General features: G+C 39.3%; 1 protein-coding gene across 5 annotated transcripts in view; it reads right to left on the bottom strand.

The window, feature by feature from the left end:
• The window catches only part of SLC9A8 (solute carrier family 9 member A8), a 56,974-nt gene extending 43,202 nt beyond the window's left edge, over window positions 1–13,772 (bottom strand). Inside the window, exons 1-3 of one of the 5 annotated variants that reach the window (XM_058178163.1) lie at window positions 13,580–13,658; window positions 12,833–12,952; window positions 9,109–9,287 (exon numbers count right to left, since the gene is read on the bottom strand). In XM_058178163.1, the coding sequence (XP_058034146.1) occupies window positions 9,109–9,287; window positions 12,833–12,952; window positions 13,580–13,593 (313 nt within the window). In that variant the 5' untranslated portion in view covers window positions 13,594–13,658. Of the gene's footprint in view, window positions 1–1,513; window positions 1,608–9,108; window positions 9,288–10,807; window positions 11,602–12,832; window positions 12,953–13,579 lie in introns of those variants that run through there. The other 4 variants (XM_058178167.1, XM_058178164.1, XM_058178166.1 and 1 more) reach the window with 4 other exon arrangements.
• Window positions 13,773–13,975: the final 203 nt, after the last annotated feature.

Raw genomic sequence — 13,975 nt, 5'->3', positions numbered from 1 at the left:
TAATATTTTGTGAGCACATAACAATATGAAAGTTACTCATTCATTTTCCTGTAGACATGTGGTAACAAATCTCAAGGACTATACAATAACATCAACACAAGTAACATAGGCAAGCATCTACCCAGTTGTGAAATGTTGTAATTATTCTTGTGCATGTAGCATTGTGGGGTTTTTTTTATGCTACAAAGGATTCTCCAAAATTTAATGTTGCAAGAATTTCACCACTCATGATAAAGGCTCTTACAATTACAGTATGTTAAAGGTAAAGGTAAGGGTTCCTCTCACACATACATGCTGGTTGTTCCCAACTCTAGGGGGTAGTGCTCATCTCTGTTTCTAAGCCAAAGAGCCAGCACTGTCTGATGACGATTCCGTGGTCATGTGGCCGGCATGACTAAATGCCGAAGGCGCTCGGAGCACTGTTACCTTCCCACTGAAGTGGTCCCTATTTTTCTACTTGCATTTTTACATGCTTTCGAACTGCTAGGTTGGCAAAAGCTGGGGCAAGTAATGGAAGCTCACTCCATTACGCAGCACTAGGGATTCGAACTGCCAAACTTTCTAATCGACAAGCTCAGTGTCTTAGCCACTGAGCCACTGCGTCATATAATAACCCATTTAAAATATCCCCATAAAACAGTGAAATCATAAGACTGTGAAATCAGCAACTTGGTCAATTCCATCTCCATTTGCGGTCCCCAAGCCTGCTGATGAAACCACGGTTTTAGGGTCTTTCAGAAAAAGCAACAAGCTGGGAGGGTAATCGTACCTTGGAGGAATGATGTTCCATAAAGAATGGACTACCCCTGACAAGGCCCTTTTTCATGTTTCCATTAGATGTACAGGTAGTCCTTGACTTACGACCACAATTGAGCCCAAAATTTCTGTTGCTAAGTGAAACATTTACTAAGTGAATGGTGCCCCATTTTACACCTTTTTTTTGTTTTGCCAAACTTGTTAAGTGTATCTCTGCAGTTGATAAATTAGTAAATTAAATTATATGACAGATTTTTTAAATGTTGTAAGCTGCTCAGAGTCACCTATCTGAGAGTTGGATGGCTATAAAAATTTGTTAAATAAATTAATAACATTTTCAGAAAATAATTTTACTCAGTAAAATGCAGTAATCTTACTTGCAAATGTTACTCTGTTAGCATTATAGGTAGTCCTTGATTAACGACCACAATTGAGTCCAAAATTTCTGTTGTTAAGGGAGACATTTGTTAAGTGAGTTTTGCCCCATTTTACGACCTTCCTTGCCACAATTGTTAAGTGAATGACTGCTTCCCCGTAGACTTTGCTTGTCAGTAGGTTGCAAAAGGTGATCATGTGATTTTGAGATGCGGCAACTATTATAAGTATGAACCATTTGCCAAGTGTCTGAATTTTAACCACATGATTATGGGGATGCTTCAAAGGTCATAAGTGTGAAAAATAGTTATAAATCACTTTTTTTCAGTGCTGTTGGAACTTTAAATGGTCACTAAATGAAGTGTTGTAACTCAAGGACTACCTGTGTATCGCATTTATTTTCACAGCATTCTTGTGATATATTTCATTCTGATATACATGGATACAGTTGTTACTTCTATCCAATTGATTCAAATCTGAATGTGGTACACAAATGAGAAAAATGAAAAATGAAGGCTCAAAAGGTTTTATATCAACTTTCAGAAAAGCATTTTTATGAGAAGATAAAACAACACACATTCAAAAGTTTTATATTTTAAATATAAAAAGCATATCAGGTAACCACAGCCATAACCCAATCAAAGAAGAAGCCACTTTTTCTCCCAATAAACTGGGAAAAAATGTCCAACACATGAAGAGTTATTTTATCCAGAGAGCATCCTAGTATGGTAAAGACCAACTATGCACTGGATTTTACCTAAACGAATTACACCCTATCCTAATCACATATATCAGAAGGTAAGTACTAGTTTATTTTGGAGGACGTTAACTTCCAGGAAATAGGCTCTCCTATTTAGATTTGAGAACAAATTCTCCTTTTTAGCTTCTCTTATTTGGTAAACAAACCATCCCACAAAGAAATGGACACTTGCTAAAAGGTACACCTCTTCTCAAACAAAAAAACCCCAAATCTTTTTACTTATCTTCGGCAAATAGAAATAGTTTTCTATTTCTGCTCTGTCAACATTTTTAGCTAACAAAGAGTTCCATCTTATAAACAGCACATGTAGACAATGGATCCATTTCATAAGTAGCAGTAGAAACAATAAATATTCGTTTTAATCCAAAAATGTTTTAGAATTCAAAACTTGCAGGGCATCCAAATCAATAGCAGCTTCATGCTAGTAACAGTAAACCAAAAAGCAACCAATATTCACCAAAATGTTGGGGGGAAGGAAAGGGGTTGTAAGAAAGTCTGCAAAACTCTGCAAAAAAGAGAAAAGCAGGGAGTATTCTAATGAGTAAATTTAGTAAACTTAGATAAAAATGCAAGTTATTAAAATATTTGATGAATTTGTCAAAAGAGACTAGGCCATTCTAGCCAGGCTTCTTCAAAAAGGCCTTATCCAGAACTGTTAACAGCGTGAATAAAAAGAAAAGAAAAGAAACCAAATCCCAGTTGAGATATAACTTCTTCTGACATGTCTATAATGGCCAAAGCTGCTCTTGCATAGCACAGGACGATGCATAGCATAAAATCACACACTGAGACCATTTGGGGGAAATTGGACGTGGCACAGAATCTGGACAACTCTCAGCAAGAAAAATCTAATAACATTTATTCAACAATCAAACCACAACATCCTGTCCCAAGACAAGCACAACCCAGGTCTCATGAGATAATGGGGGCTCCGTTTAGTACTGTAGAAGATATTATTGGACATAGCATGTGACATTACTGTGACAAGTGACACAACAGTCAAGTGAGAAAGACTCATTCAACAAGAAAAAAAGTGCCAAAAGAGAGAAAGAGATTACCCAAGCAGCCATGTTTATCTAGAACACCGATTATTTTAGAGGTTATTTTGATATCTATTTCTCTTCATCAATATTTTTTTTAGGAAAGTGTCTAGGTCTTGTCTTTAATAAGTCATTTGGCAAAGGGGGAAGCCATACAATGTTTTCTATGCCGAAGTGCTTTCCCACAAGCACTGGACCTCAAGGTATAATAATGTACCATCAAAAACAAGATTTCCTAGCCCCTTTTTTTTTGCCATTGTTTCAAAAGCAGCCTGTTCAGCTTTAATTTGGACTAAATTTACCAAGTGTATTAGCTGGTTTAAATAAAAGTTTCCAGGAAATAGTCTCATCATGAACCAGATGGCTAATACAACTCCAACTTTATTGTCTGCACTGTTGTCAGGGGCTCCTATAGTTTCATGCCCAACCTAGTGCTGTCATGGATTGAATTGGAAAGGTATGTGCTTTATTGATGCTTTCTTAATCACTGCTTGTTTACAGTATTTTTTTTACTATTTGCCCCTTCACCACAAATAGTAAAGAGTCATTGCTGAGACACATTCTGCAGTCAACATCTACCAACCCATTTGCAAGTTGTCAACCCTGGAGCTTGAATAACAACAAACTCTTTTGAGTACTAGGATAACATTTTTCTGCATCTTACTTTCTCTGCGTATTTCAATATAGCCGCTCCTATACTTTGGAATTTTATTTGGGCTGAATTGACATAAAAATTGTAGGAAGGGAGAGAAGGGGTTGGTGATAATCATAGATAATGTCAGTTTGGGGTAATGACGACGGCATCAGTAGAACCAGAGAGACCAGGAGTTCTAGTCCTGCCTTATGCACAAAGCCAGATATGGAGCCTTGGGTCTGTCTCTCAGCCCTAGGGGCCGGGATAGCTCAGGCAATAGAGGCAATAGAGAAGCCTGTTATTAGAACACAAAGCCTGCAATTACTGCAGGTTCGAGCCCGGCCCAAGGTTGACTCAGCCTTCCACCCTTTATAAGGTAGGTAAAATGAGGACCCAGATTGTTGGGGGGGCAATAAGTTGACTTTGTAAAAAATATACAAATAGAATGAGACTATTGCCTTATAAATTGTAAGCCGCCCTGAGTCTTCGGAGAAGGGCGGGGTATAAATGTAAAAAAAAACAAAAAACCAATGGCAGACTACTTCCATAACTTTTGCCCAGAAAACTGCCCAGACTCATGCAAGCAGTTGCCAAGGGTCAACGCTGACCCAAAGACATTCTCCTCCAAAACTCTCACCCCATCAAACTAGCATCTGTACAAGGAACTTATTTTGTTGTGACATATTTTATGAACTTATTACACTATGTTTAGTGACCGTTCAAAGTTACAACAGCACTGAAAAAAGTGACATGACCATTTTTTACACTTAACAACCATGCTGCATCCCCATGGTCCTATGATCAAAATTCAGACGCTTGGCAACTGACTCATATTTATGACGGTTGCAGTGTCCTTGGGTCACCTTTTGCAAATTTCTGATAAGGAAAGTCAGTGTGGAAGCCAGATTTACTTAACAGTGTTACTAACAACTGCAGTGATTCACTTAACAACTGTGGCAAGAAAGCCTGTAAAATGGGGCAAAACTCACTTAACAATTGTCTTTTAGGCTCAATTGTGGTTGTAAGTCGAGCACTACCTATATAGAGGTAACACGTTGGTACAAAACGACTGTCAGGAGGATGTGGGGATGGTAGAATTGCCTGTTTTCAAAATAATTTTACCATACTTAGGAATTTAGTTCATGATGCCAAATGTGAAAAGGAAAAATATCTTTGTGTTATACATACATACATACATACATACATACATACATCACTTTCTTTCACAAGATCATCTCCTTTTTTTCTTTAGCTTTAAATATTTCATTTAATGCTTTTCAAATATTAAGTTGGTCTGGACTTCTTAACCAGAGTTAGGTCAACGCAAGGGTTGAGTTTGGCTTTCCACCCGGCAACCAATGGGGCTGCGGGACAGACAAATGCCATGATTGCACGATACTTGCGCTGTTACATAAGACATGGACAGGATGATTGGGCCGACCTCCTTCCATATGCCAAGATTGCCTATAACAATGCCATACATAGTAGTACGCGGTTTACTCCCTTCCGGGTGGCTACAGGTAGGGAGTTTGTTCCGATACCCGAATATTCCCGGATGGATCCTACAGATGTGGGAGTTCAAAAGTGGGTGGAGCAAACCCAGAGTATCTGGCCAATTGTAAAGGAAGCGCTCCGATGGTCTGCTAGAAAATATAAGAGACAAAGGATAGGAAACGACAACCTCATCCACCCTTCCAAGTTGATCAGAGGGTCTACCTATCAACCAAATAGAATTTAGGCCTTCCCAAGTTTATAGGCCCATTTGCCATTGAACAGATTATAAATCCAGTAACTGTTAGGCTGCGGCTACCCCAATTATTAGGGAAAACACATCCTCTTTTTCATTGTGGCCTGCTGAGACCTGTAAAATCAGAACAGATAAGAGGGGTCCCAGATGTACCACTGCCTCCTGTGAACAGTGGCCTACAATATGAGATAGAAGAAATATTAGACACCAGACTGCATGGGGGAGGAGTCCTACAATACCTCATTTTGTGGAAAGGGTATCCCTGGTCCGAGGCTTCATGGGTTCAGGACGGTGATGTGACCGCCCGACGGCTTGTTGCCAAGTACCACCATCGATACCCAGACAAGCCAGGGCATCTATTGTCTTAAAGCGCTTTCTTTTGTTCCTATGTTTTAGACACCATTTCCATGGTAGAGGGGGCCACATGTCAGCCCCAGTCCTGCGACAGTTTCTTGGGGCCGCCATTTGTGTGGGGATCGCCATTCCACTGCTGCACACTTTTGCCGACGACCCTTACTATGTGCCTGCTCTCCTGGGTCATCAGCCCCGAGGCATGCCTCTCACTTCGACTTCCCAGCCACATGCTAGATGACGTCAGGATCTTGCACTGAAGCAGTTTATCAACCTTATCACTTTAAGGAAAGACGGAGCAACCGGAACAACTGAAGTGGCTTGTGATGGATTGGGGAGGGAGAGGGAGGATATGGAGTAATTGGATAATTGAGTGATTGCACTGGGTGGAGCTGTATGCTGATTAAAAGGTGATAGGGAGCACAGAGCGTCAGCTCCAACAAAGATTCCTTTCTGTAACAATTTAAGGTGGTCAGTTAATACCGATATCAGGAAAACAGACTTGGTTACTGCTTTTGCGTAATGAGGTTTATTTTTCCAGTCTTTACGGAACCTGACAGTATTTTCACACTTGGGGCTCTTAAAAACTCACCCCCAAAATTTAATGGATTTGCTTTAATGGATCCCATTCCTGGGAACAATTTTTTCTATGTCAGCTATGTCAGATTACGCAATTGCATATTATGAAGAAGCTCACTCTATATTTCTAGACATATTTCCTCAAAAAGAAGTCACCTTCGGTTCCCAAGGAGTAGGGATAAAGTTAAATCAGATAATTCCTCCTGCAACAGAAAGTTCAAGGAAAAACAAAAGAAATATGCCTTTACATTCCAAGTGCAGTGATGGTACAACACCCTTTAATTTTAAGTCTGGAACTGAGGAACCAATTGCAGGATTTAATTAAGTAAAAATATAGCTATGTACTCAGGTTACACACTGTCATGGTTGAATAAAACATGAAGCAATTTTCTTTCAAAATTATGGTAATTCAATAAGCAACATGGGTTTGGAGCACTGACCTGCTGCATTCAGGCTACGCACAATTCTCTCTGTTTTTATAATGGAATTTTTATAAACGATTAATTTATACAGGGCATTCCTGTGTATTTTGTTTTGTAGAAGCTACCATAAACATACAGAGCATCAATGTAAACATACAGACTCACATAGTAACTTTCCTGGAAAGATCATTAATTTTAGAACGCTCACATAGTTCAAACTGGCAGTGATCCCGTTCTAATCTTCTTCAACTAATTCTTTTAACAATAACGTTTCTAAAAAATGATATAAACTTTTCTTTCACATTGAGAGATGCACAAAAAAGCAATTACATTACAACTCAGAAGAGCTTTGTAATGCATTTATATTCTTATAGGGATCTTTCTTGTTAGAACACTTAAGCTGTGATTAGTCCAACCTAGAAAAAGGGTTAAAGATACTTCTTGAAACTCATCTTCTTTATACCAAGAACCTGAAATAGACACCCCAACAGGCTGTCTAAAATTCTTAATGACCTAAATCTGCCTTACAAAAATTACTAAATTATCTTCAGAATATTTTTAAAATGTAAGAACTGATCCTATTAATTACCATTCCTCGATATTTTTTGCAGATTTTTAAAAATATCACCAGTGCTTCTTGTCATAATAGTTCCACCCCTAACAATTGTTGTTGTTATATTTTTAACTCACCTTTTTTTCTTTGTTTAAAAATTGGTAAGGTACAGTTAGGAAGAAAATGACTCTAATAGTAATATAATATTTTTTATTGTAATTAAAAGTTCAGGACTGTGAATTTTGTATCTTCATTAGGAAAGTTATCTTGTCATTAAACATAACCTTGCTAAATAAATCACAATTGGCTGAATCTACATACTATATTAAATCCTAATTAATGATTTACAAATTTTACACAACATGGCTAAACCAAAAGGAGAACGCAGCCTTTAACTGCACTTACACATTATACCTCATCTTAAAATATTTATATTTTCATGTAAATGTAAATATTTTTTACAAGAACGCAGCTTGTAATCAGCTACTTTCATGTGCAGCCATAGTAGTTTGCTAAATAGTTCGAGAAGCCAATGTGGCACAGGTTACTTTTAGTTAATTGTGCTATGATGCTATTTCCAGAAGACTGAACTCGAACCTTCATATAATGCACTAAGACCAATGGGCACACAGAGTGGTTTGTGACAGACAAAATCATCAAGAATCTGTAAACATTTAGCAAACCAGAGATAACATTTGCCAAAATCTCCAGGATGGGGAATTTGACACATTACACAAGGTATAGATCACTTATGAGCCACATGTAATTTCTGAATTGCTTATTTCATATCCGATTTGATTACTCATATCCCATTCTGGCAACACAAATGAACACTGACAGTACAGTTTTCCATCATTTTTAAGGGGGAAATCAAAACTCTTAGAAAAAGTTGCAATTCTCAAATAGCCCCCACCCTGCCAAAAAAGCTTTCTGGAAATTTATGAGTATACTTATTCATATGGCATAATCCTCTCAAATTCACACCTTTATCCTAATGAGTAAAATGAAAGAAAAAAAAAACACTCCCAAAGTGTTTTCTTTCCCTGCTCTAACCATGTAAAATGTGATGTTCCTGCTACTTACTTACATGCATAAGCAATAAGGTAAAGGAGTTCCTGTGGATTTACCCTGCTGGTCATTGCTGACAATAATAGCAATAGCACTTAAGACTTATATACCCTTCACAGTGCTTTACAGCCCTCTCTAAGTGATTTACAGAGTCAGCATATTGCTCCCAACAATCTGGGTCCTCATTTTACCCATCTCGGAAGGATGGAAGGCTGAGTCAACCATGAGCCTGGTGAGATTTGATCTGTCAAACTGCTAGCAGCTGGTGATCAGCAGAAGTAGCCTGCAGTACTGCACTCTAACCACTGCGCTACTATGGCTCTTATAAGCATTATAAGGGGTAATGCTCATCTCCGTTTCAAGGCCATTGAGCCAGCTCTGCCCGATGACATTTCCATGATCTTGTGGTCAGCATGATGTCAAGAAACACTATTACAATATCTATTTATCTACTCAAATTTGCATGCTTTTGAATTACTAGGTTGACAGGAGCTGAGGCAAGGACAGGAGCTCACCCTGTCATGTGGTGCTCAGATCTCAAACCTGGGCTGCAGCTTTCCAGCCAACAAGCCCAGTGTCTTAACCACTGAGTCACTGCCTCACCCTGCATGAGTAAAAAGGTATGCAAATTTTATTTCAGAAAGAAGAAAGCTAATGTTCACATCTGCTTCCTTCCATCCTGGAAATTAAAACAACAACATCAACTCTTCCATTCCACTTTTTCTTCATACTAGCAATACAGATCAGAAAGCATAACTGGAATTGTGTTTCACAACTTTCATTTTTCCATGATTGCTATCAAAAGTAATTAATAAGAGATTACCTAGTACAAGGAGACTAAAGAATATAGTCATGCCACTCGACTGTTCTTCCTGTTGAGCCTGGACACCAGTTTGCACTGGGAGGATTGGTTTGGCAGGTGTAGGAAGCACTAGTTTTGTGGTGAGGGCCAGGGTGGTATGAAGGGTGAAATTGAATACATCATGGGTCACATTTGGGAAGCTGTAAAGGGAATGCAAACCCAAGTCAGACTGCATAGAAACAGGACTAAAAATAAAAACAATGTCTAAAACACAGAACACTTGGAAAAACTGTTATTTAAGAAACAACTGCCTAACATTAACCTGTCTGAAAAGAACTGTGCTTTAGTATAGGTCTTGGATAATTGCAGTATAAATACTGTGACTCCAAAATCTCTTGGGAAACTATTGCAATAAAATGGTTAAAATAACTGTGTGAAGACTACAGTACCTGAAGGAACATTTGCTGCTTTTAAGAGTAAAGACATCAAGGCAAAATAGAAGTAAAAATAAAGATAAAGACACCTACAAGTATATAATCTAGATTCTAAAAGAAACAAAGAGTGCCTAAGAGACTCAACTTCTTCAGGATGAATGGATGGTGCATATTATATTAGTGTTCTAGATTATCAGTAATAGCTATGGGATAGTTATTATAGCTATGCACACTTCAAAACTGATTTGGAAGAAATAATATTGGACACAAGTACATAGTATCTCTCTATTTGTTAAAATAACCTCATTATATTAACTTTAATAAATTGACTCCTTAAATCAGGGCCCCCTTTTTCAGCTCACTCAGAAGTCTCATTCATGGAAGAAGAAATCTTAAATACAAGGTGTTACAAGATGCACAAGAAAGAGGATTGAATCTATCAGTTTGGAAATTATACTTTGCTGTCTGCTGTCTAGCTTGAATGAAAGAGTGGATGTCCGTATGAAATAGAAGGCTAACAGAAGTATTATGTTATATAATACAATACCAAAAATAAAGGAATGGTTGGTGATCATGATAGAATTTGCAGAGATGTCTAAATTGAACTTCTTGATTAAAGAAAAGATAGTATTTACATTTATGGCTCACTATAAACCCTTTATTATAGCCTTTTTGCATGAACCAGAAAAATGCACTTGGGACACGTGGTTTTGATGATTAGGAAAAAAATGAATTAAAAAAAGTGAGGGGTTTTTTTGTTTTGTTTTTTTGGTAATCCTAGAGTAAGAAATTACTTTGCAATCGTATTTTTATTTGCTGCTAAGGAAATCAGAAATTTCTATTTTTATCTTTTCTTTCTGCACTCTTATATTTGTTTTCTTTTTCTTGTGTTTTAGTTTATGTTGGTTTTTATAGTTTGTTTAAAATTTTTAATAAATTTATATAAGGAGAAGTTGCTTTACTGCAGTAAAGAGTAGAAAACCATGTGCTCATGAGAAAATCAAGTATTCTTTAACAATAAAAAATGAGGGAAACATTTCATGTAAGACCAATTGTGTTCATTCATATTTTTGCACTAATGCAAAGTCTGAAGTAATGCTATAATTCTTGCACTGATTCTTGCACTGATATCCAAAAAAGGATGTTATTCTTTTAATTATCATTGCAACCTGTAAGTTTCATTGCAACTTTCTTTTCATAACCTGGCAATATATCTTTCCTCTTCTACTTAGGTTGCTCTGCTTACAAATAATTATCATAAAGTAAGATAAAGGTTCCCCTCATACTTAAGTGCTAGTCGTTCCCGGCTCAAGGGGCGGTGCTCATCTCCGTTTCAAAGCTGAAGAACCAGCGCTGTCTGAAGATGTCTCCGTGGTATTGTGGCCGGCATGACTAAATGCCAAAGGCGCACGGTATGCTGTTACCTTCCCACCAAAGGTGGTCCCTATTTTTTCTAGCATTTTTTACGTGCTTTCGAACTGCTAGATTGGCAGAAGCTGGGAGAAGTAAGGGAGCTCACCCCATTACACAGGACTAGGGATTCGAACCGCTGAACTGCCAACCTTTCGATCGACAAGCTCAGCATATTAGCCCCTGAGTCACCGCTTCCCTATAATTATCATATCATGGTCAATATTTATTTGTAGCCAGCATTTATTGTTTTTACAAATAACTCAATAACTGTTCCTATTTGCCCCACAACCACCCCATGAGAAAGTGTGTGACTGGCCCAAGGTCACCCAGTTGGCTTTCACAGATAGCTAAGGCTCACAGTCTCCTGCTTTCTAACCTGCTGACATAACCACAAGACCAAATTGGCTCTCATATATGTGTTTAAACAGTATCAACAGTTTAACCCAAAGATGTTTTTTCAAGAAGCAATTGGACATCAGAGCTGAAGAAGCTTCTTGAATGAGAAGCGAAATGTTTTCAAAGAAAAAGAACCAGAAAGTCTAGTTGCCTCTTGAACAAAAAGCATCTTTTTGACTGAGAATCTCTATAGGTACCAGTAGATTAACTTCTACATTTCCTGGAAATTGTCTGAACTTGTCTCAGCCTTCCACACCTCCAACACTGAAGTCACCTTTCAACTTCTTGTCCCAAAGGTGCTTTTTTTCAGGAGGCAACTGGACTTCTGAAAAATTCAGTTGCCTCCTGAAAAAAAAAAAAAGCACCTTTGGGACAACCATGATCTGGATGACTGAGAATCTCTACAGACTTTTAGCTATACAATTTGGGATGAACACCCTTTAAATAGTGTGGGAATAGGGATGGATTTCCAGACGGAAAAAAATTGCAGACTACAGGAACCAGGAGCACTACTTCAGGTGACCCTGAGGACACAGATAAAGTCCAAGTGCTTCAAAGACCCTCTAAAAAGATGCAAATTTATTTATTTATTTATTATTTACATTTCTATACCGCCCTTCTCCGAAGACTCAGGGCGGTTTACAGCCAAGTTAAAAAGACATATACAAAAATTAAAACACAATATTTGAAATTTAAAAATCTGAAACCATAAGGCCGAATATTAAAATAACAAGTAATAAAACCACTCAATTAAAAATTACTCTTAGGCCAACCCTGCTCGTTGAAACAAAAAAGTCTTGAGCTCGCGCTTAAAGGCCCGGAGGTCAGGAAGGAGGCATAGCCCCAGAGGCAGTTCGTTCCATAAGGTAGGTGCCCCCACAGAGAAGGCTCTTCCCCTGGGGGCCAGCTGTCTGCAAGGAATGTAAATCCTTCCATTCCCCACCATCCTGTAGAGCAGTGGTGAAATGTAAAATATGTTACTACCGGTTCAGTGGGTGTGGCTTGGTAGGGGGGTAATGTGACCGGGTGGGGGTGGCCAACTTTTTTTTTTTTTTACTTTTAAAAACATGTTTTCTACAACCTCTTCGGCCGAAGAGATTGTAAAAACATTCTTTTAAAAGGCACCTCTGGTGATCCCAGCTGAGTTGCCTGATCGTCAGAGGCTTTTCTTTTCTTTTAAAAGCATTTTTTTTGCCTTTAAAAAAAATGCTCTTGACGATTATGCAACTCAGCTGGGATTGTCAGAGGAGCCTTTTAAAAGCATTTTCTACATCTTCTTCAAAGAGGTTGTAGAAAAAATGCTTTTAAAAGGCTCTGATGATCCCAGCTGAGCCGCACTGAGCCTTTTTTTTTTACTTTTAAAAGCATTTTTTCGGCCAAAGAAAAAATGCTTTTAAAAGTTTTTTTAAAAAAACCCTCTGATGATTATGCGGCTCAGCTGGGCATGGGGGAGGCAGGGATTTTTGCTACCGATTCTCTGAACCACCCGCCACCATCGCTACTGGATCAGGTGATCTGGTCCGAACCCGGAGCATTTCACCCCTGCTGTCGAAGCTGAAGAAGCTTCTTGGATGAGAAGTGAAACGTCTTCAAAAGAAAAAACCAGAAAATCCAGTTGCCTCCTGAAAAGAAAAAAAGCACCTTTGGGACAACCATGACCTAGATGACTGAGAATCTCTACAGCCTTTCAACTTCTTGTTTATATTTTATTTTATTCATTCATTCATTCGTTTATTTTGTCAAGCATGTATTAGATAACAAGATATAAGTATAAATTATGAATACATGAAATAGATACGAATAAAAGGGGACATTAGGCATCTCCCCTCCCCCACACACGCACCCCAGCCTTCCCCAATCAGGAGTTCTTCAGACGGGTTCGACTCCGTCCCTCACCAGCCAGCCCAGCAATGACAGCCGAGGTGTCAGGAGAGCCGTATGTATGTCAGCATACCAAAGAAGTCACCTGCTTGGTGGGATCGTAAACCTCCCCTATCTGGAAAGGCCCAGGTGGCAGGAATGATATGAAAGGAGAGTGACTGCTCCGTGGGGAGGCGGCGGTTCCATTAAAGGCGGCCCCCACCTCAAGGGCCCGGCGTAGGTTTCCCCCTCACGCCCTTCTTTCTTTCACCCATCGCAAATCTGCCACCGTTGACACCCCCCTCCCCCTCTCCTCAGTCCCGACAGGAATTCCCACCTCCACGCCTCTTCCCTCACGCCCAGAGAGCCCTTAAAGAGAAACCACTCACTCCGTTTGCGCCATTCTTCAACTATTAACGGTGGTGGGGGGGGGGGGAAAGAATTATGTTGTTTCTTTCCGCCTTCCCCTCCCCCCACCATAGAGCGTTATAGAACTCCACTAATCCGAAGCGGACTTCCGGGTTCTTGTTTGCGACGCTCTGGAACCGGCAATGCGCATCTCTATGGCAAGCAAGAGTCTGAGAAGGAGAGCGGAGAGGGCATTTGTGGTTCAGTGCCAGCTCTTTCTGGGTAGTTACGTCGTCGGGGCGTGGTTGAGGTGTTACATCATGGCCGAGATTTGCATATCCGGCCTTGTAGGGTGGCGCGTCATTTCACCAGCTGTTCAAGAGGCTTCCGAGCAGAGGAGCCGCACCTGCTTGCTCAGGGTGTGGCGGTTAAGTGGG

Source organism: Ahaetulla prasina, chromosome 3 (assembly GCF_028640845.1).
Source record: "Ahaetulla prasina isolate Xishuangbanna chromosome 3, ASM2864084v1, whole genome shotgun sequence".
In the NCBI taxonomy this organism is placed as follows: domain Eukaryota; kingdom Metazoa; phylum Chordata; class Lepidosauria; order Squamata; family Colubridae; genus Ahaetulla; species Ahaetulla prasina.
Note: the sequence above shows the minus strand (reverse complement) of the source record. Positions and strands in the feature narration are given on the sequence as shown.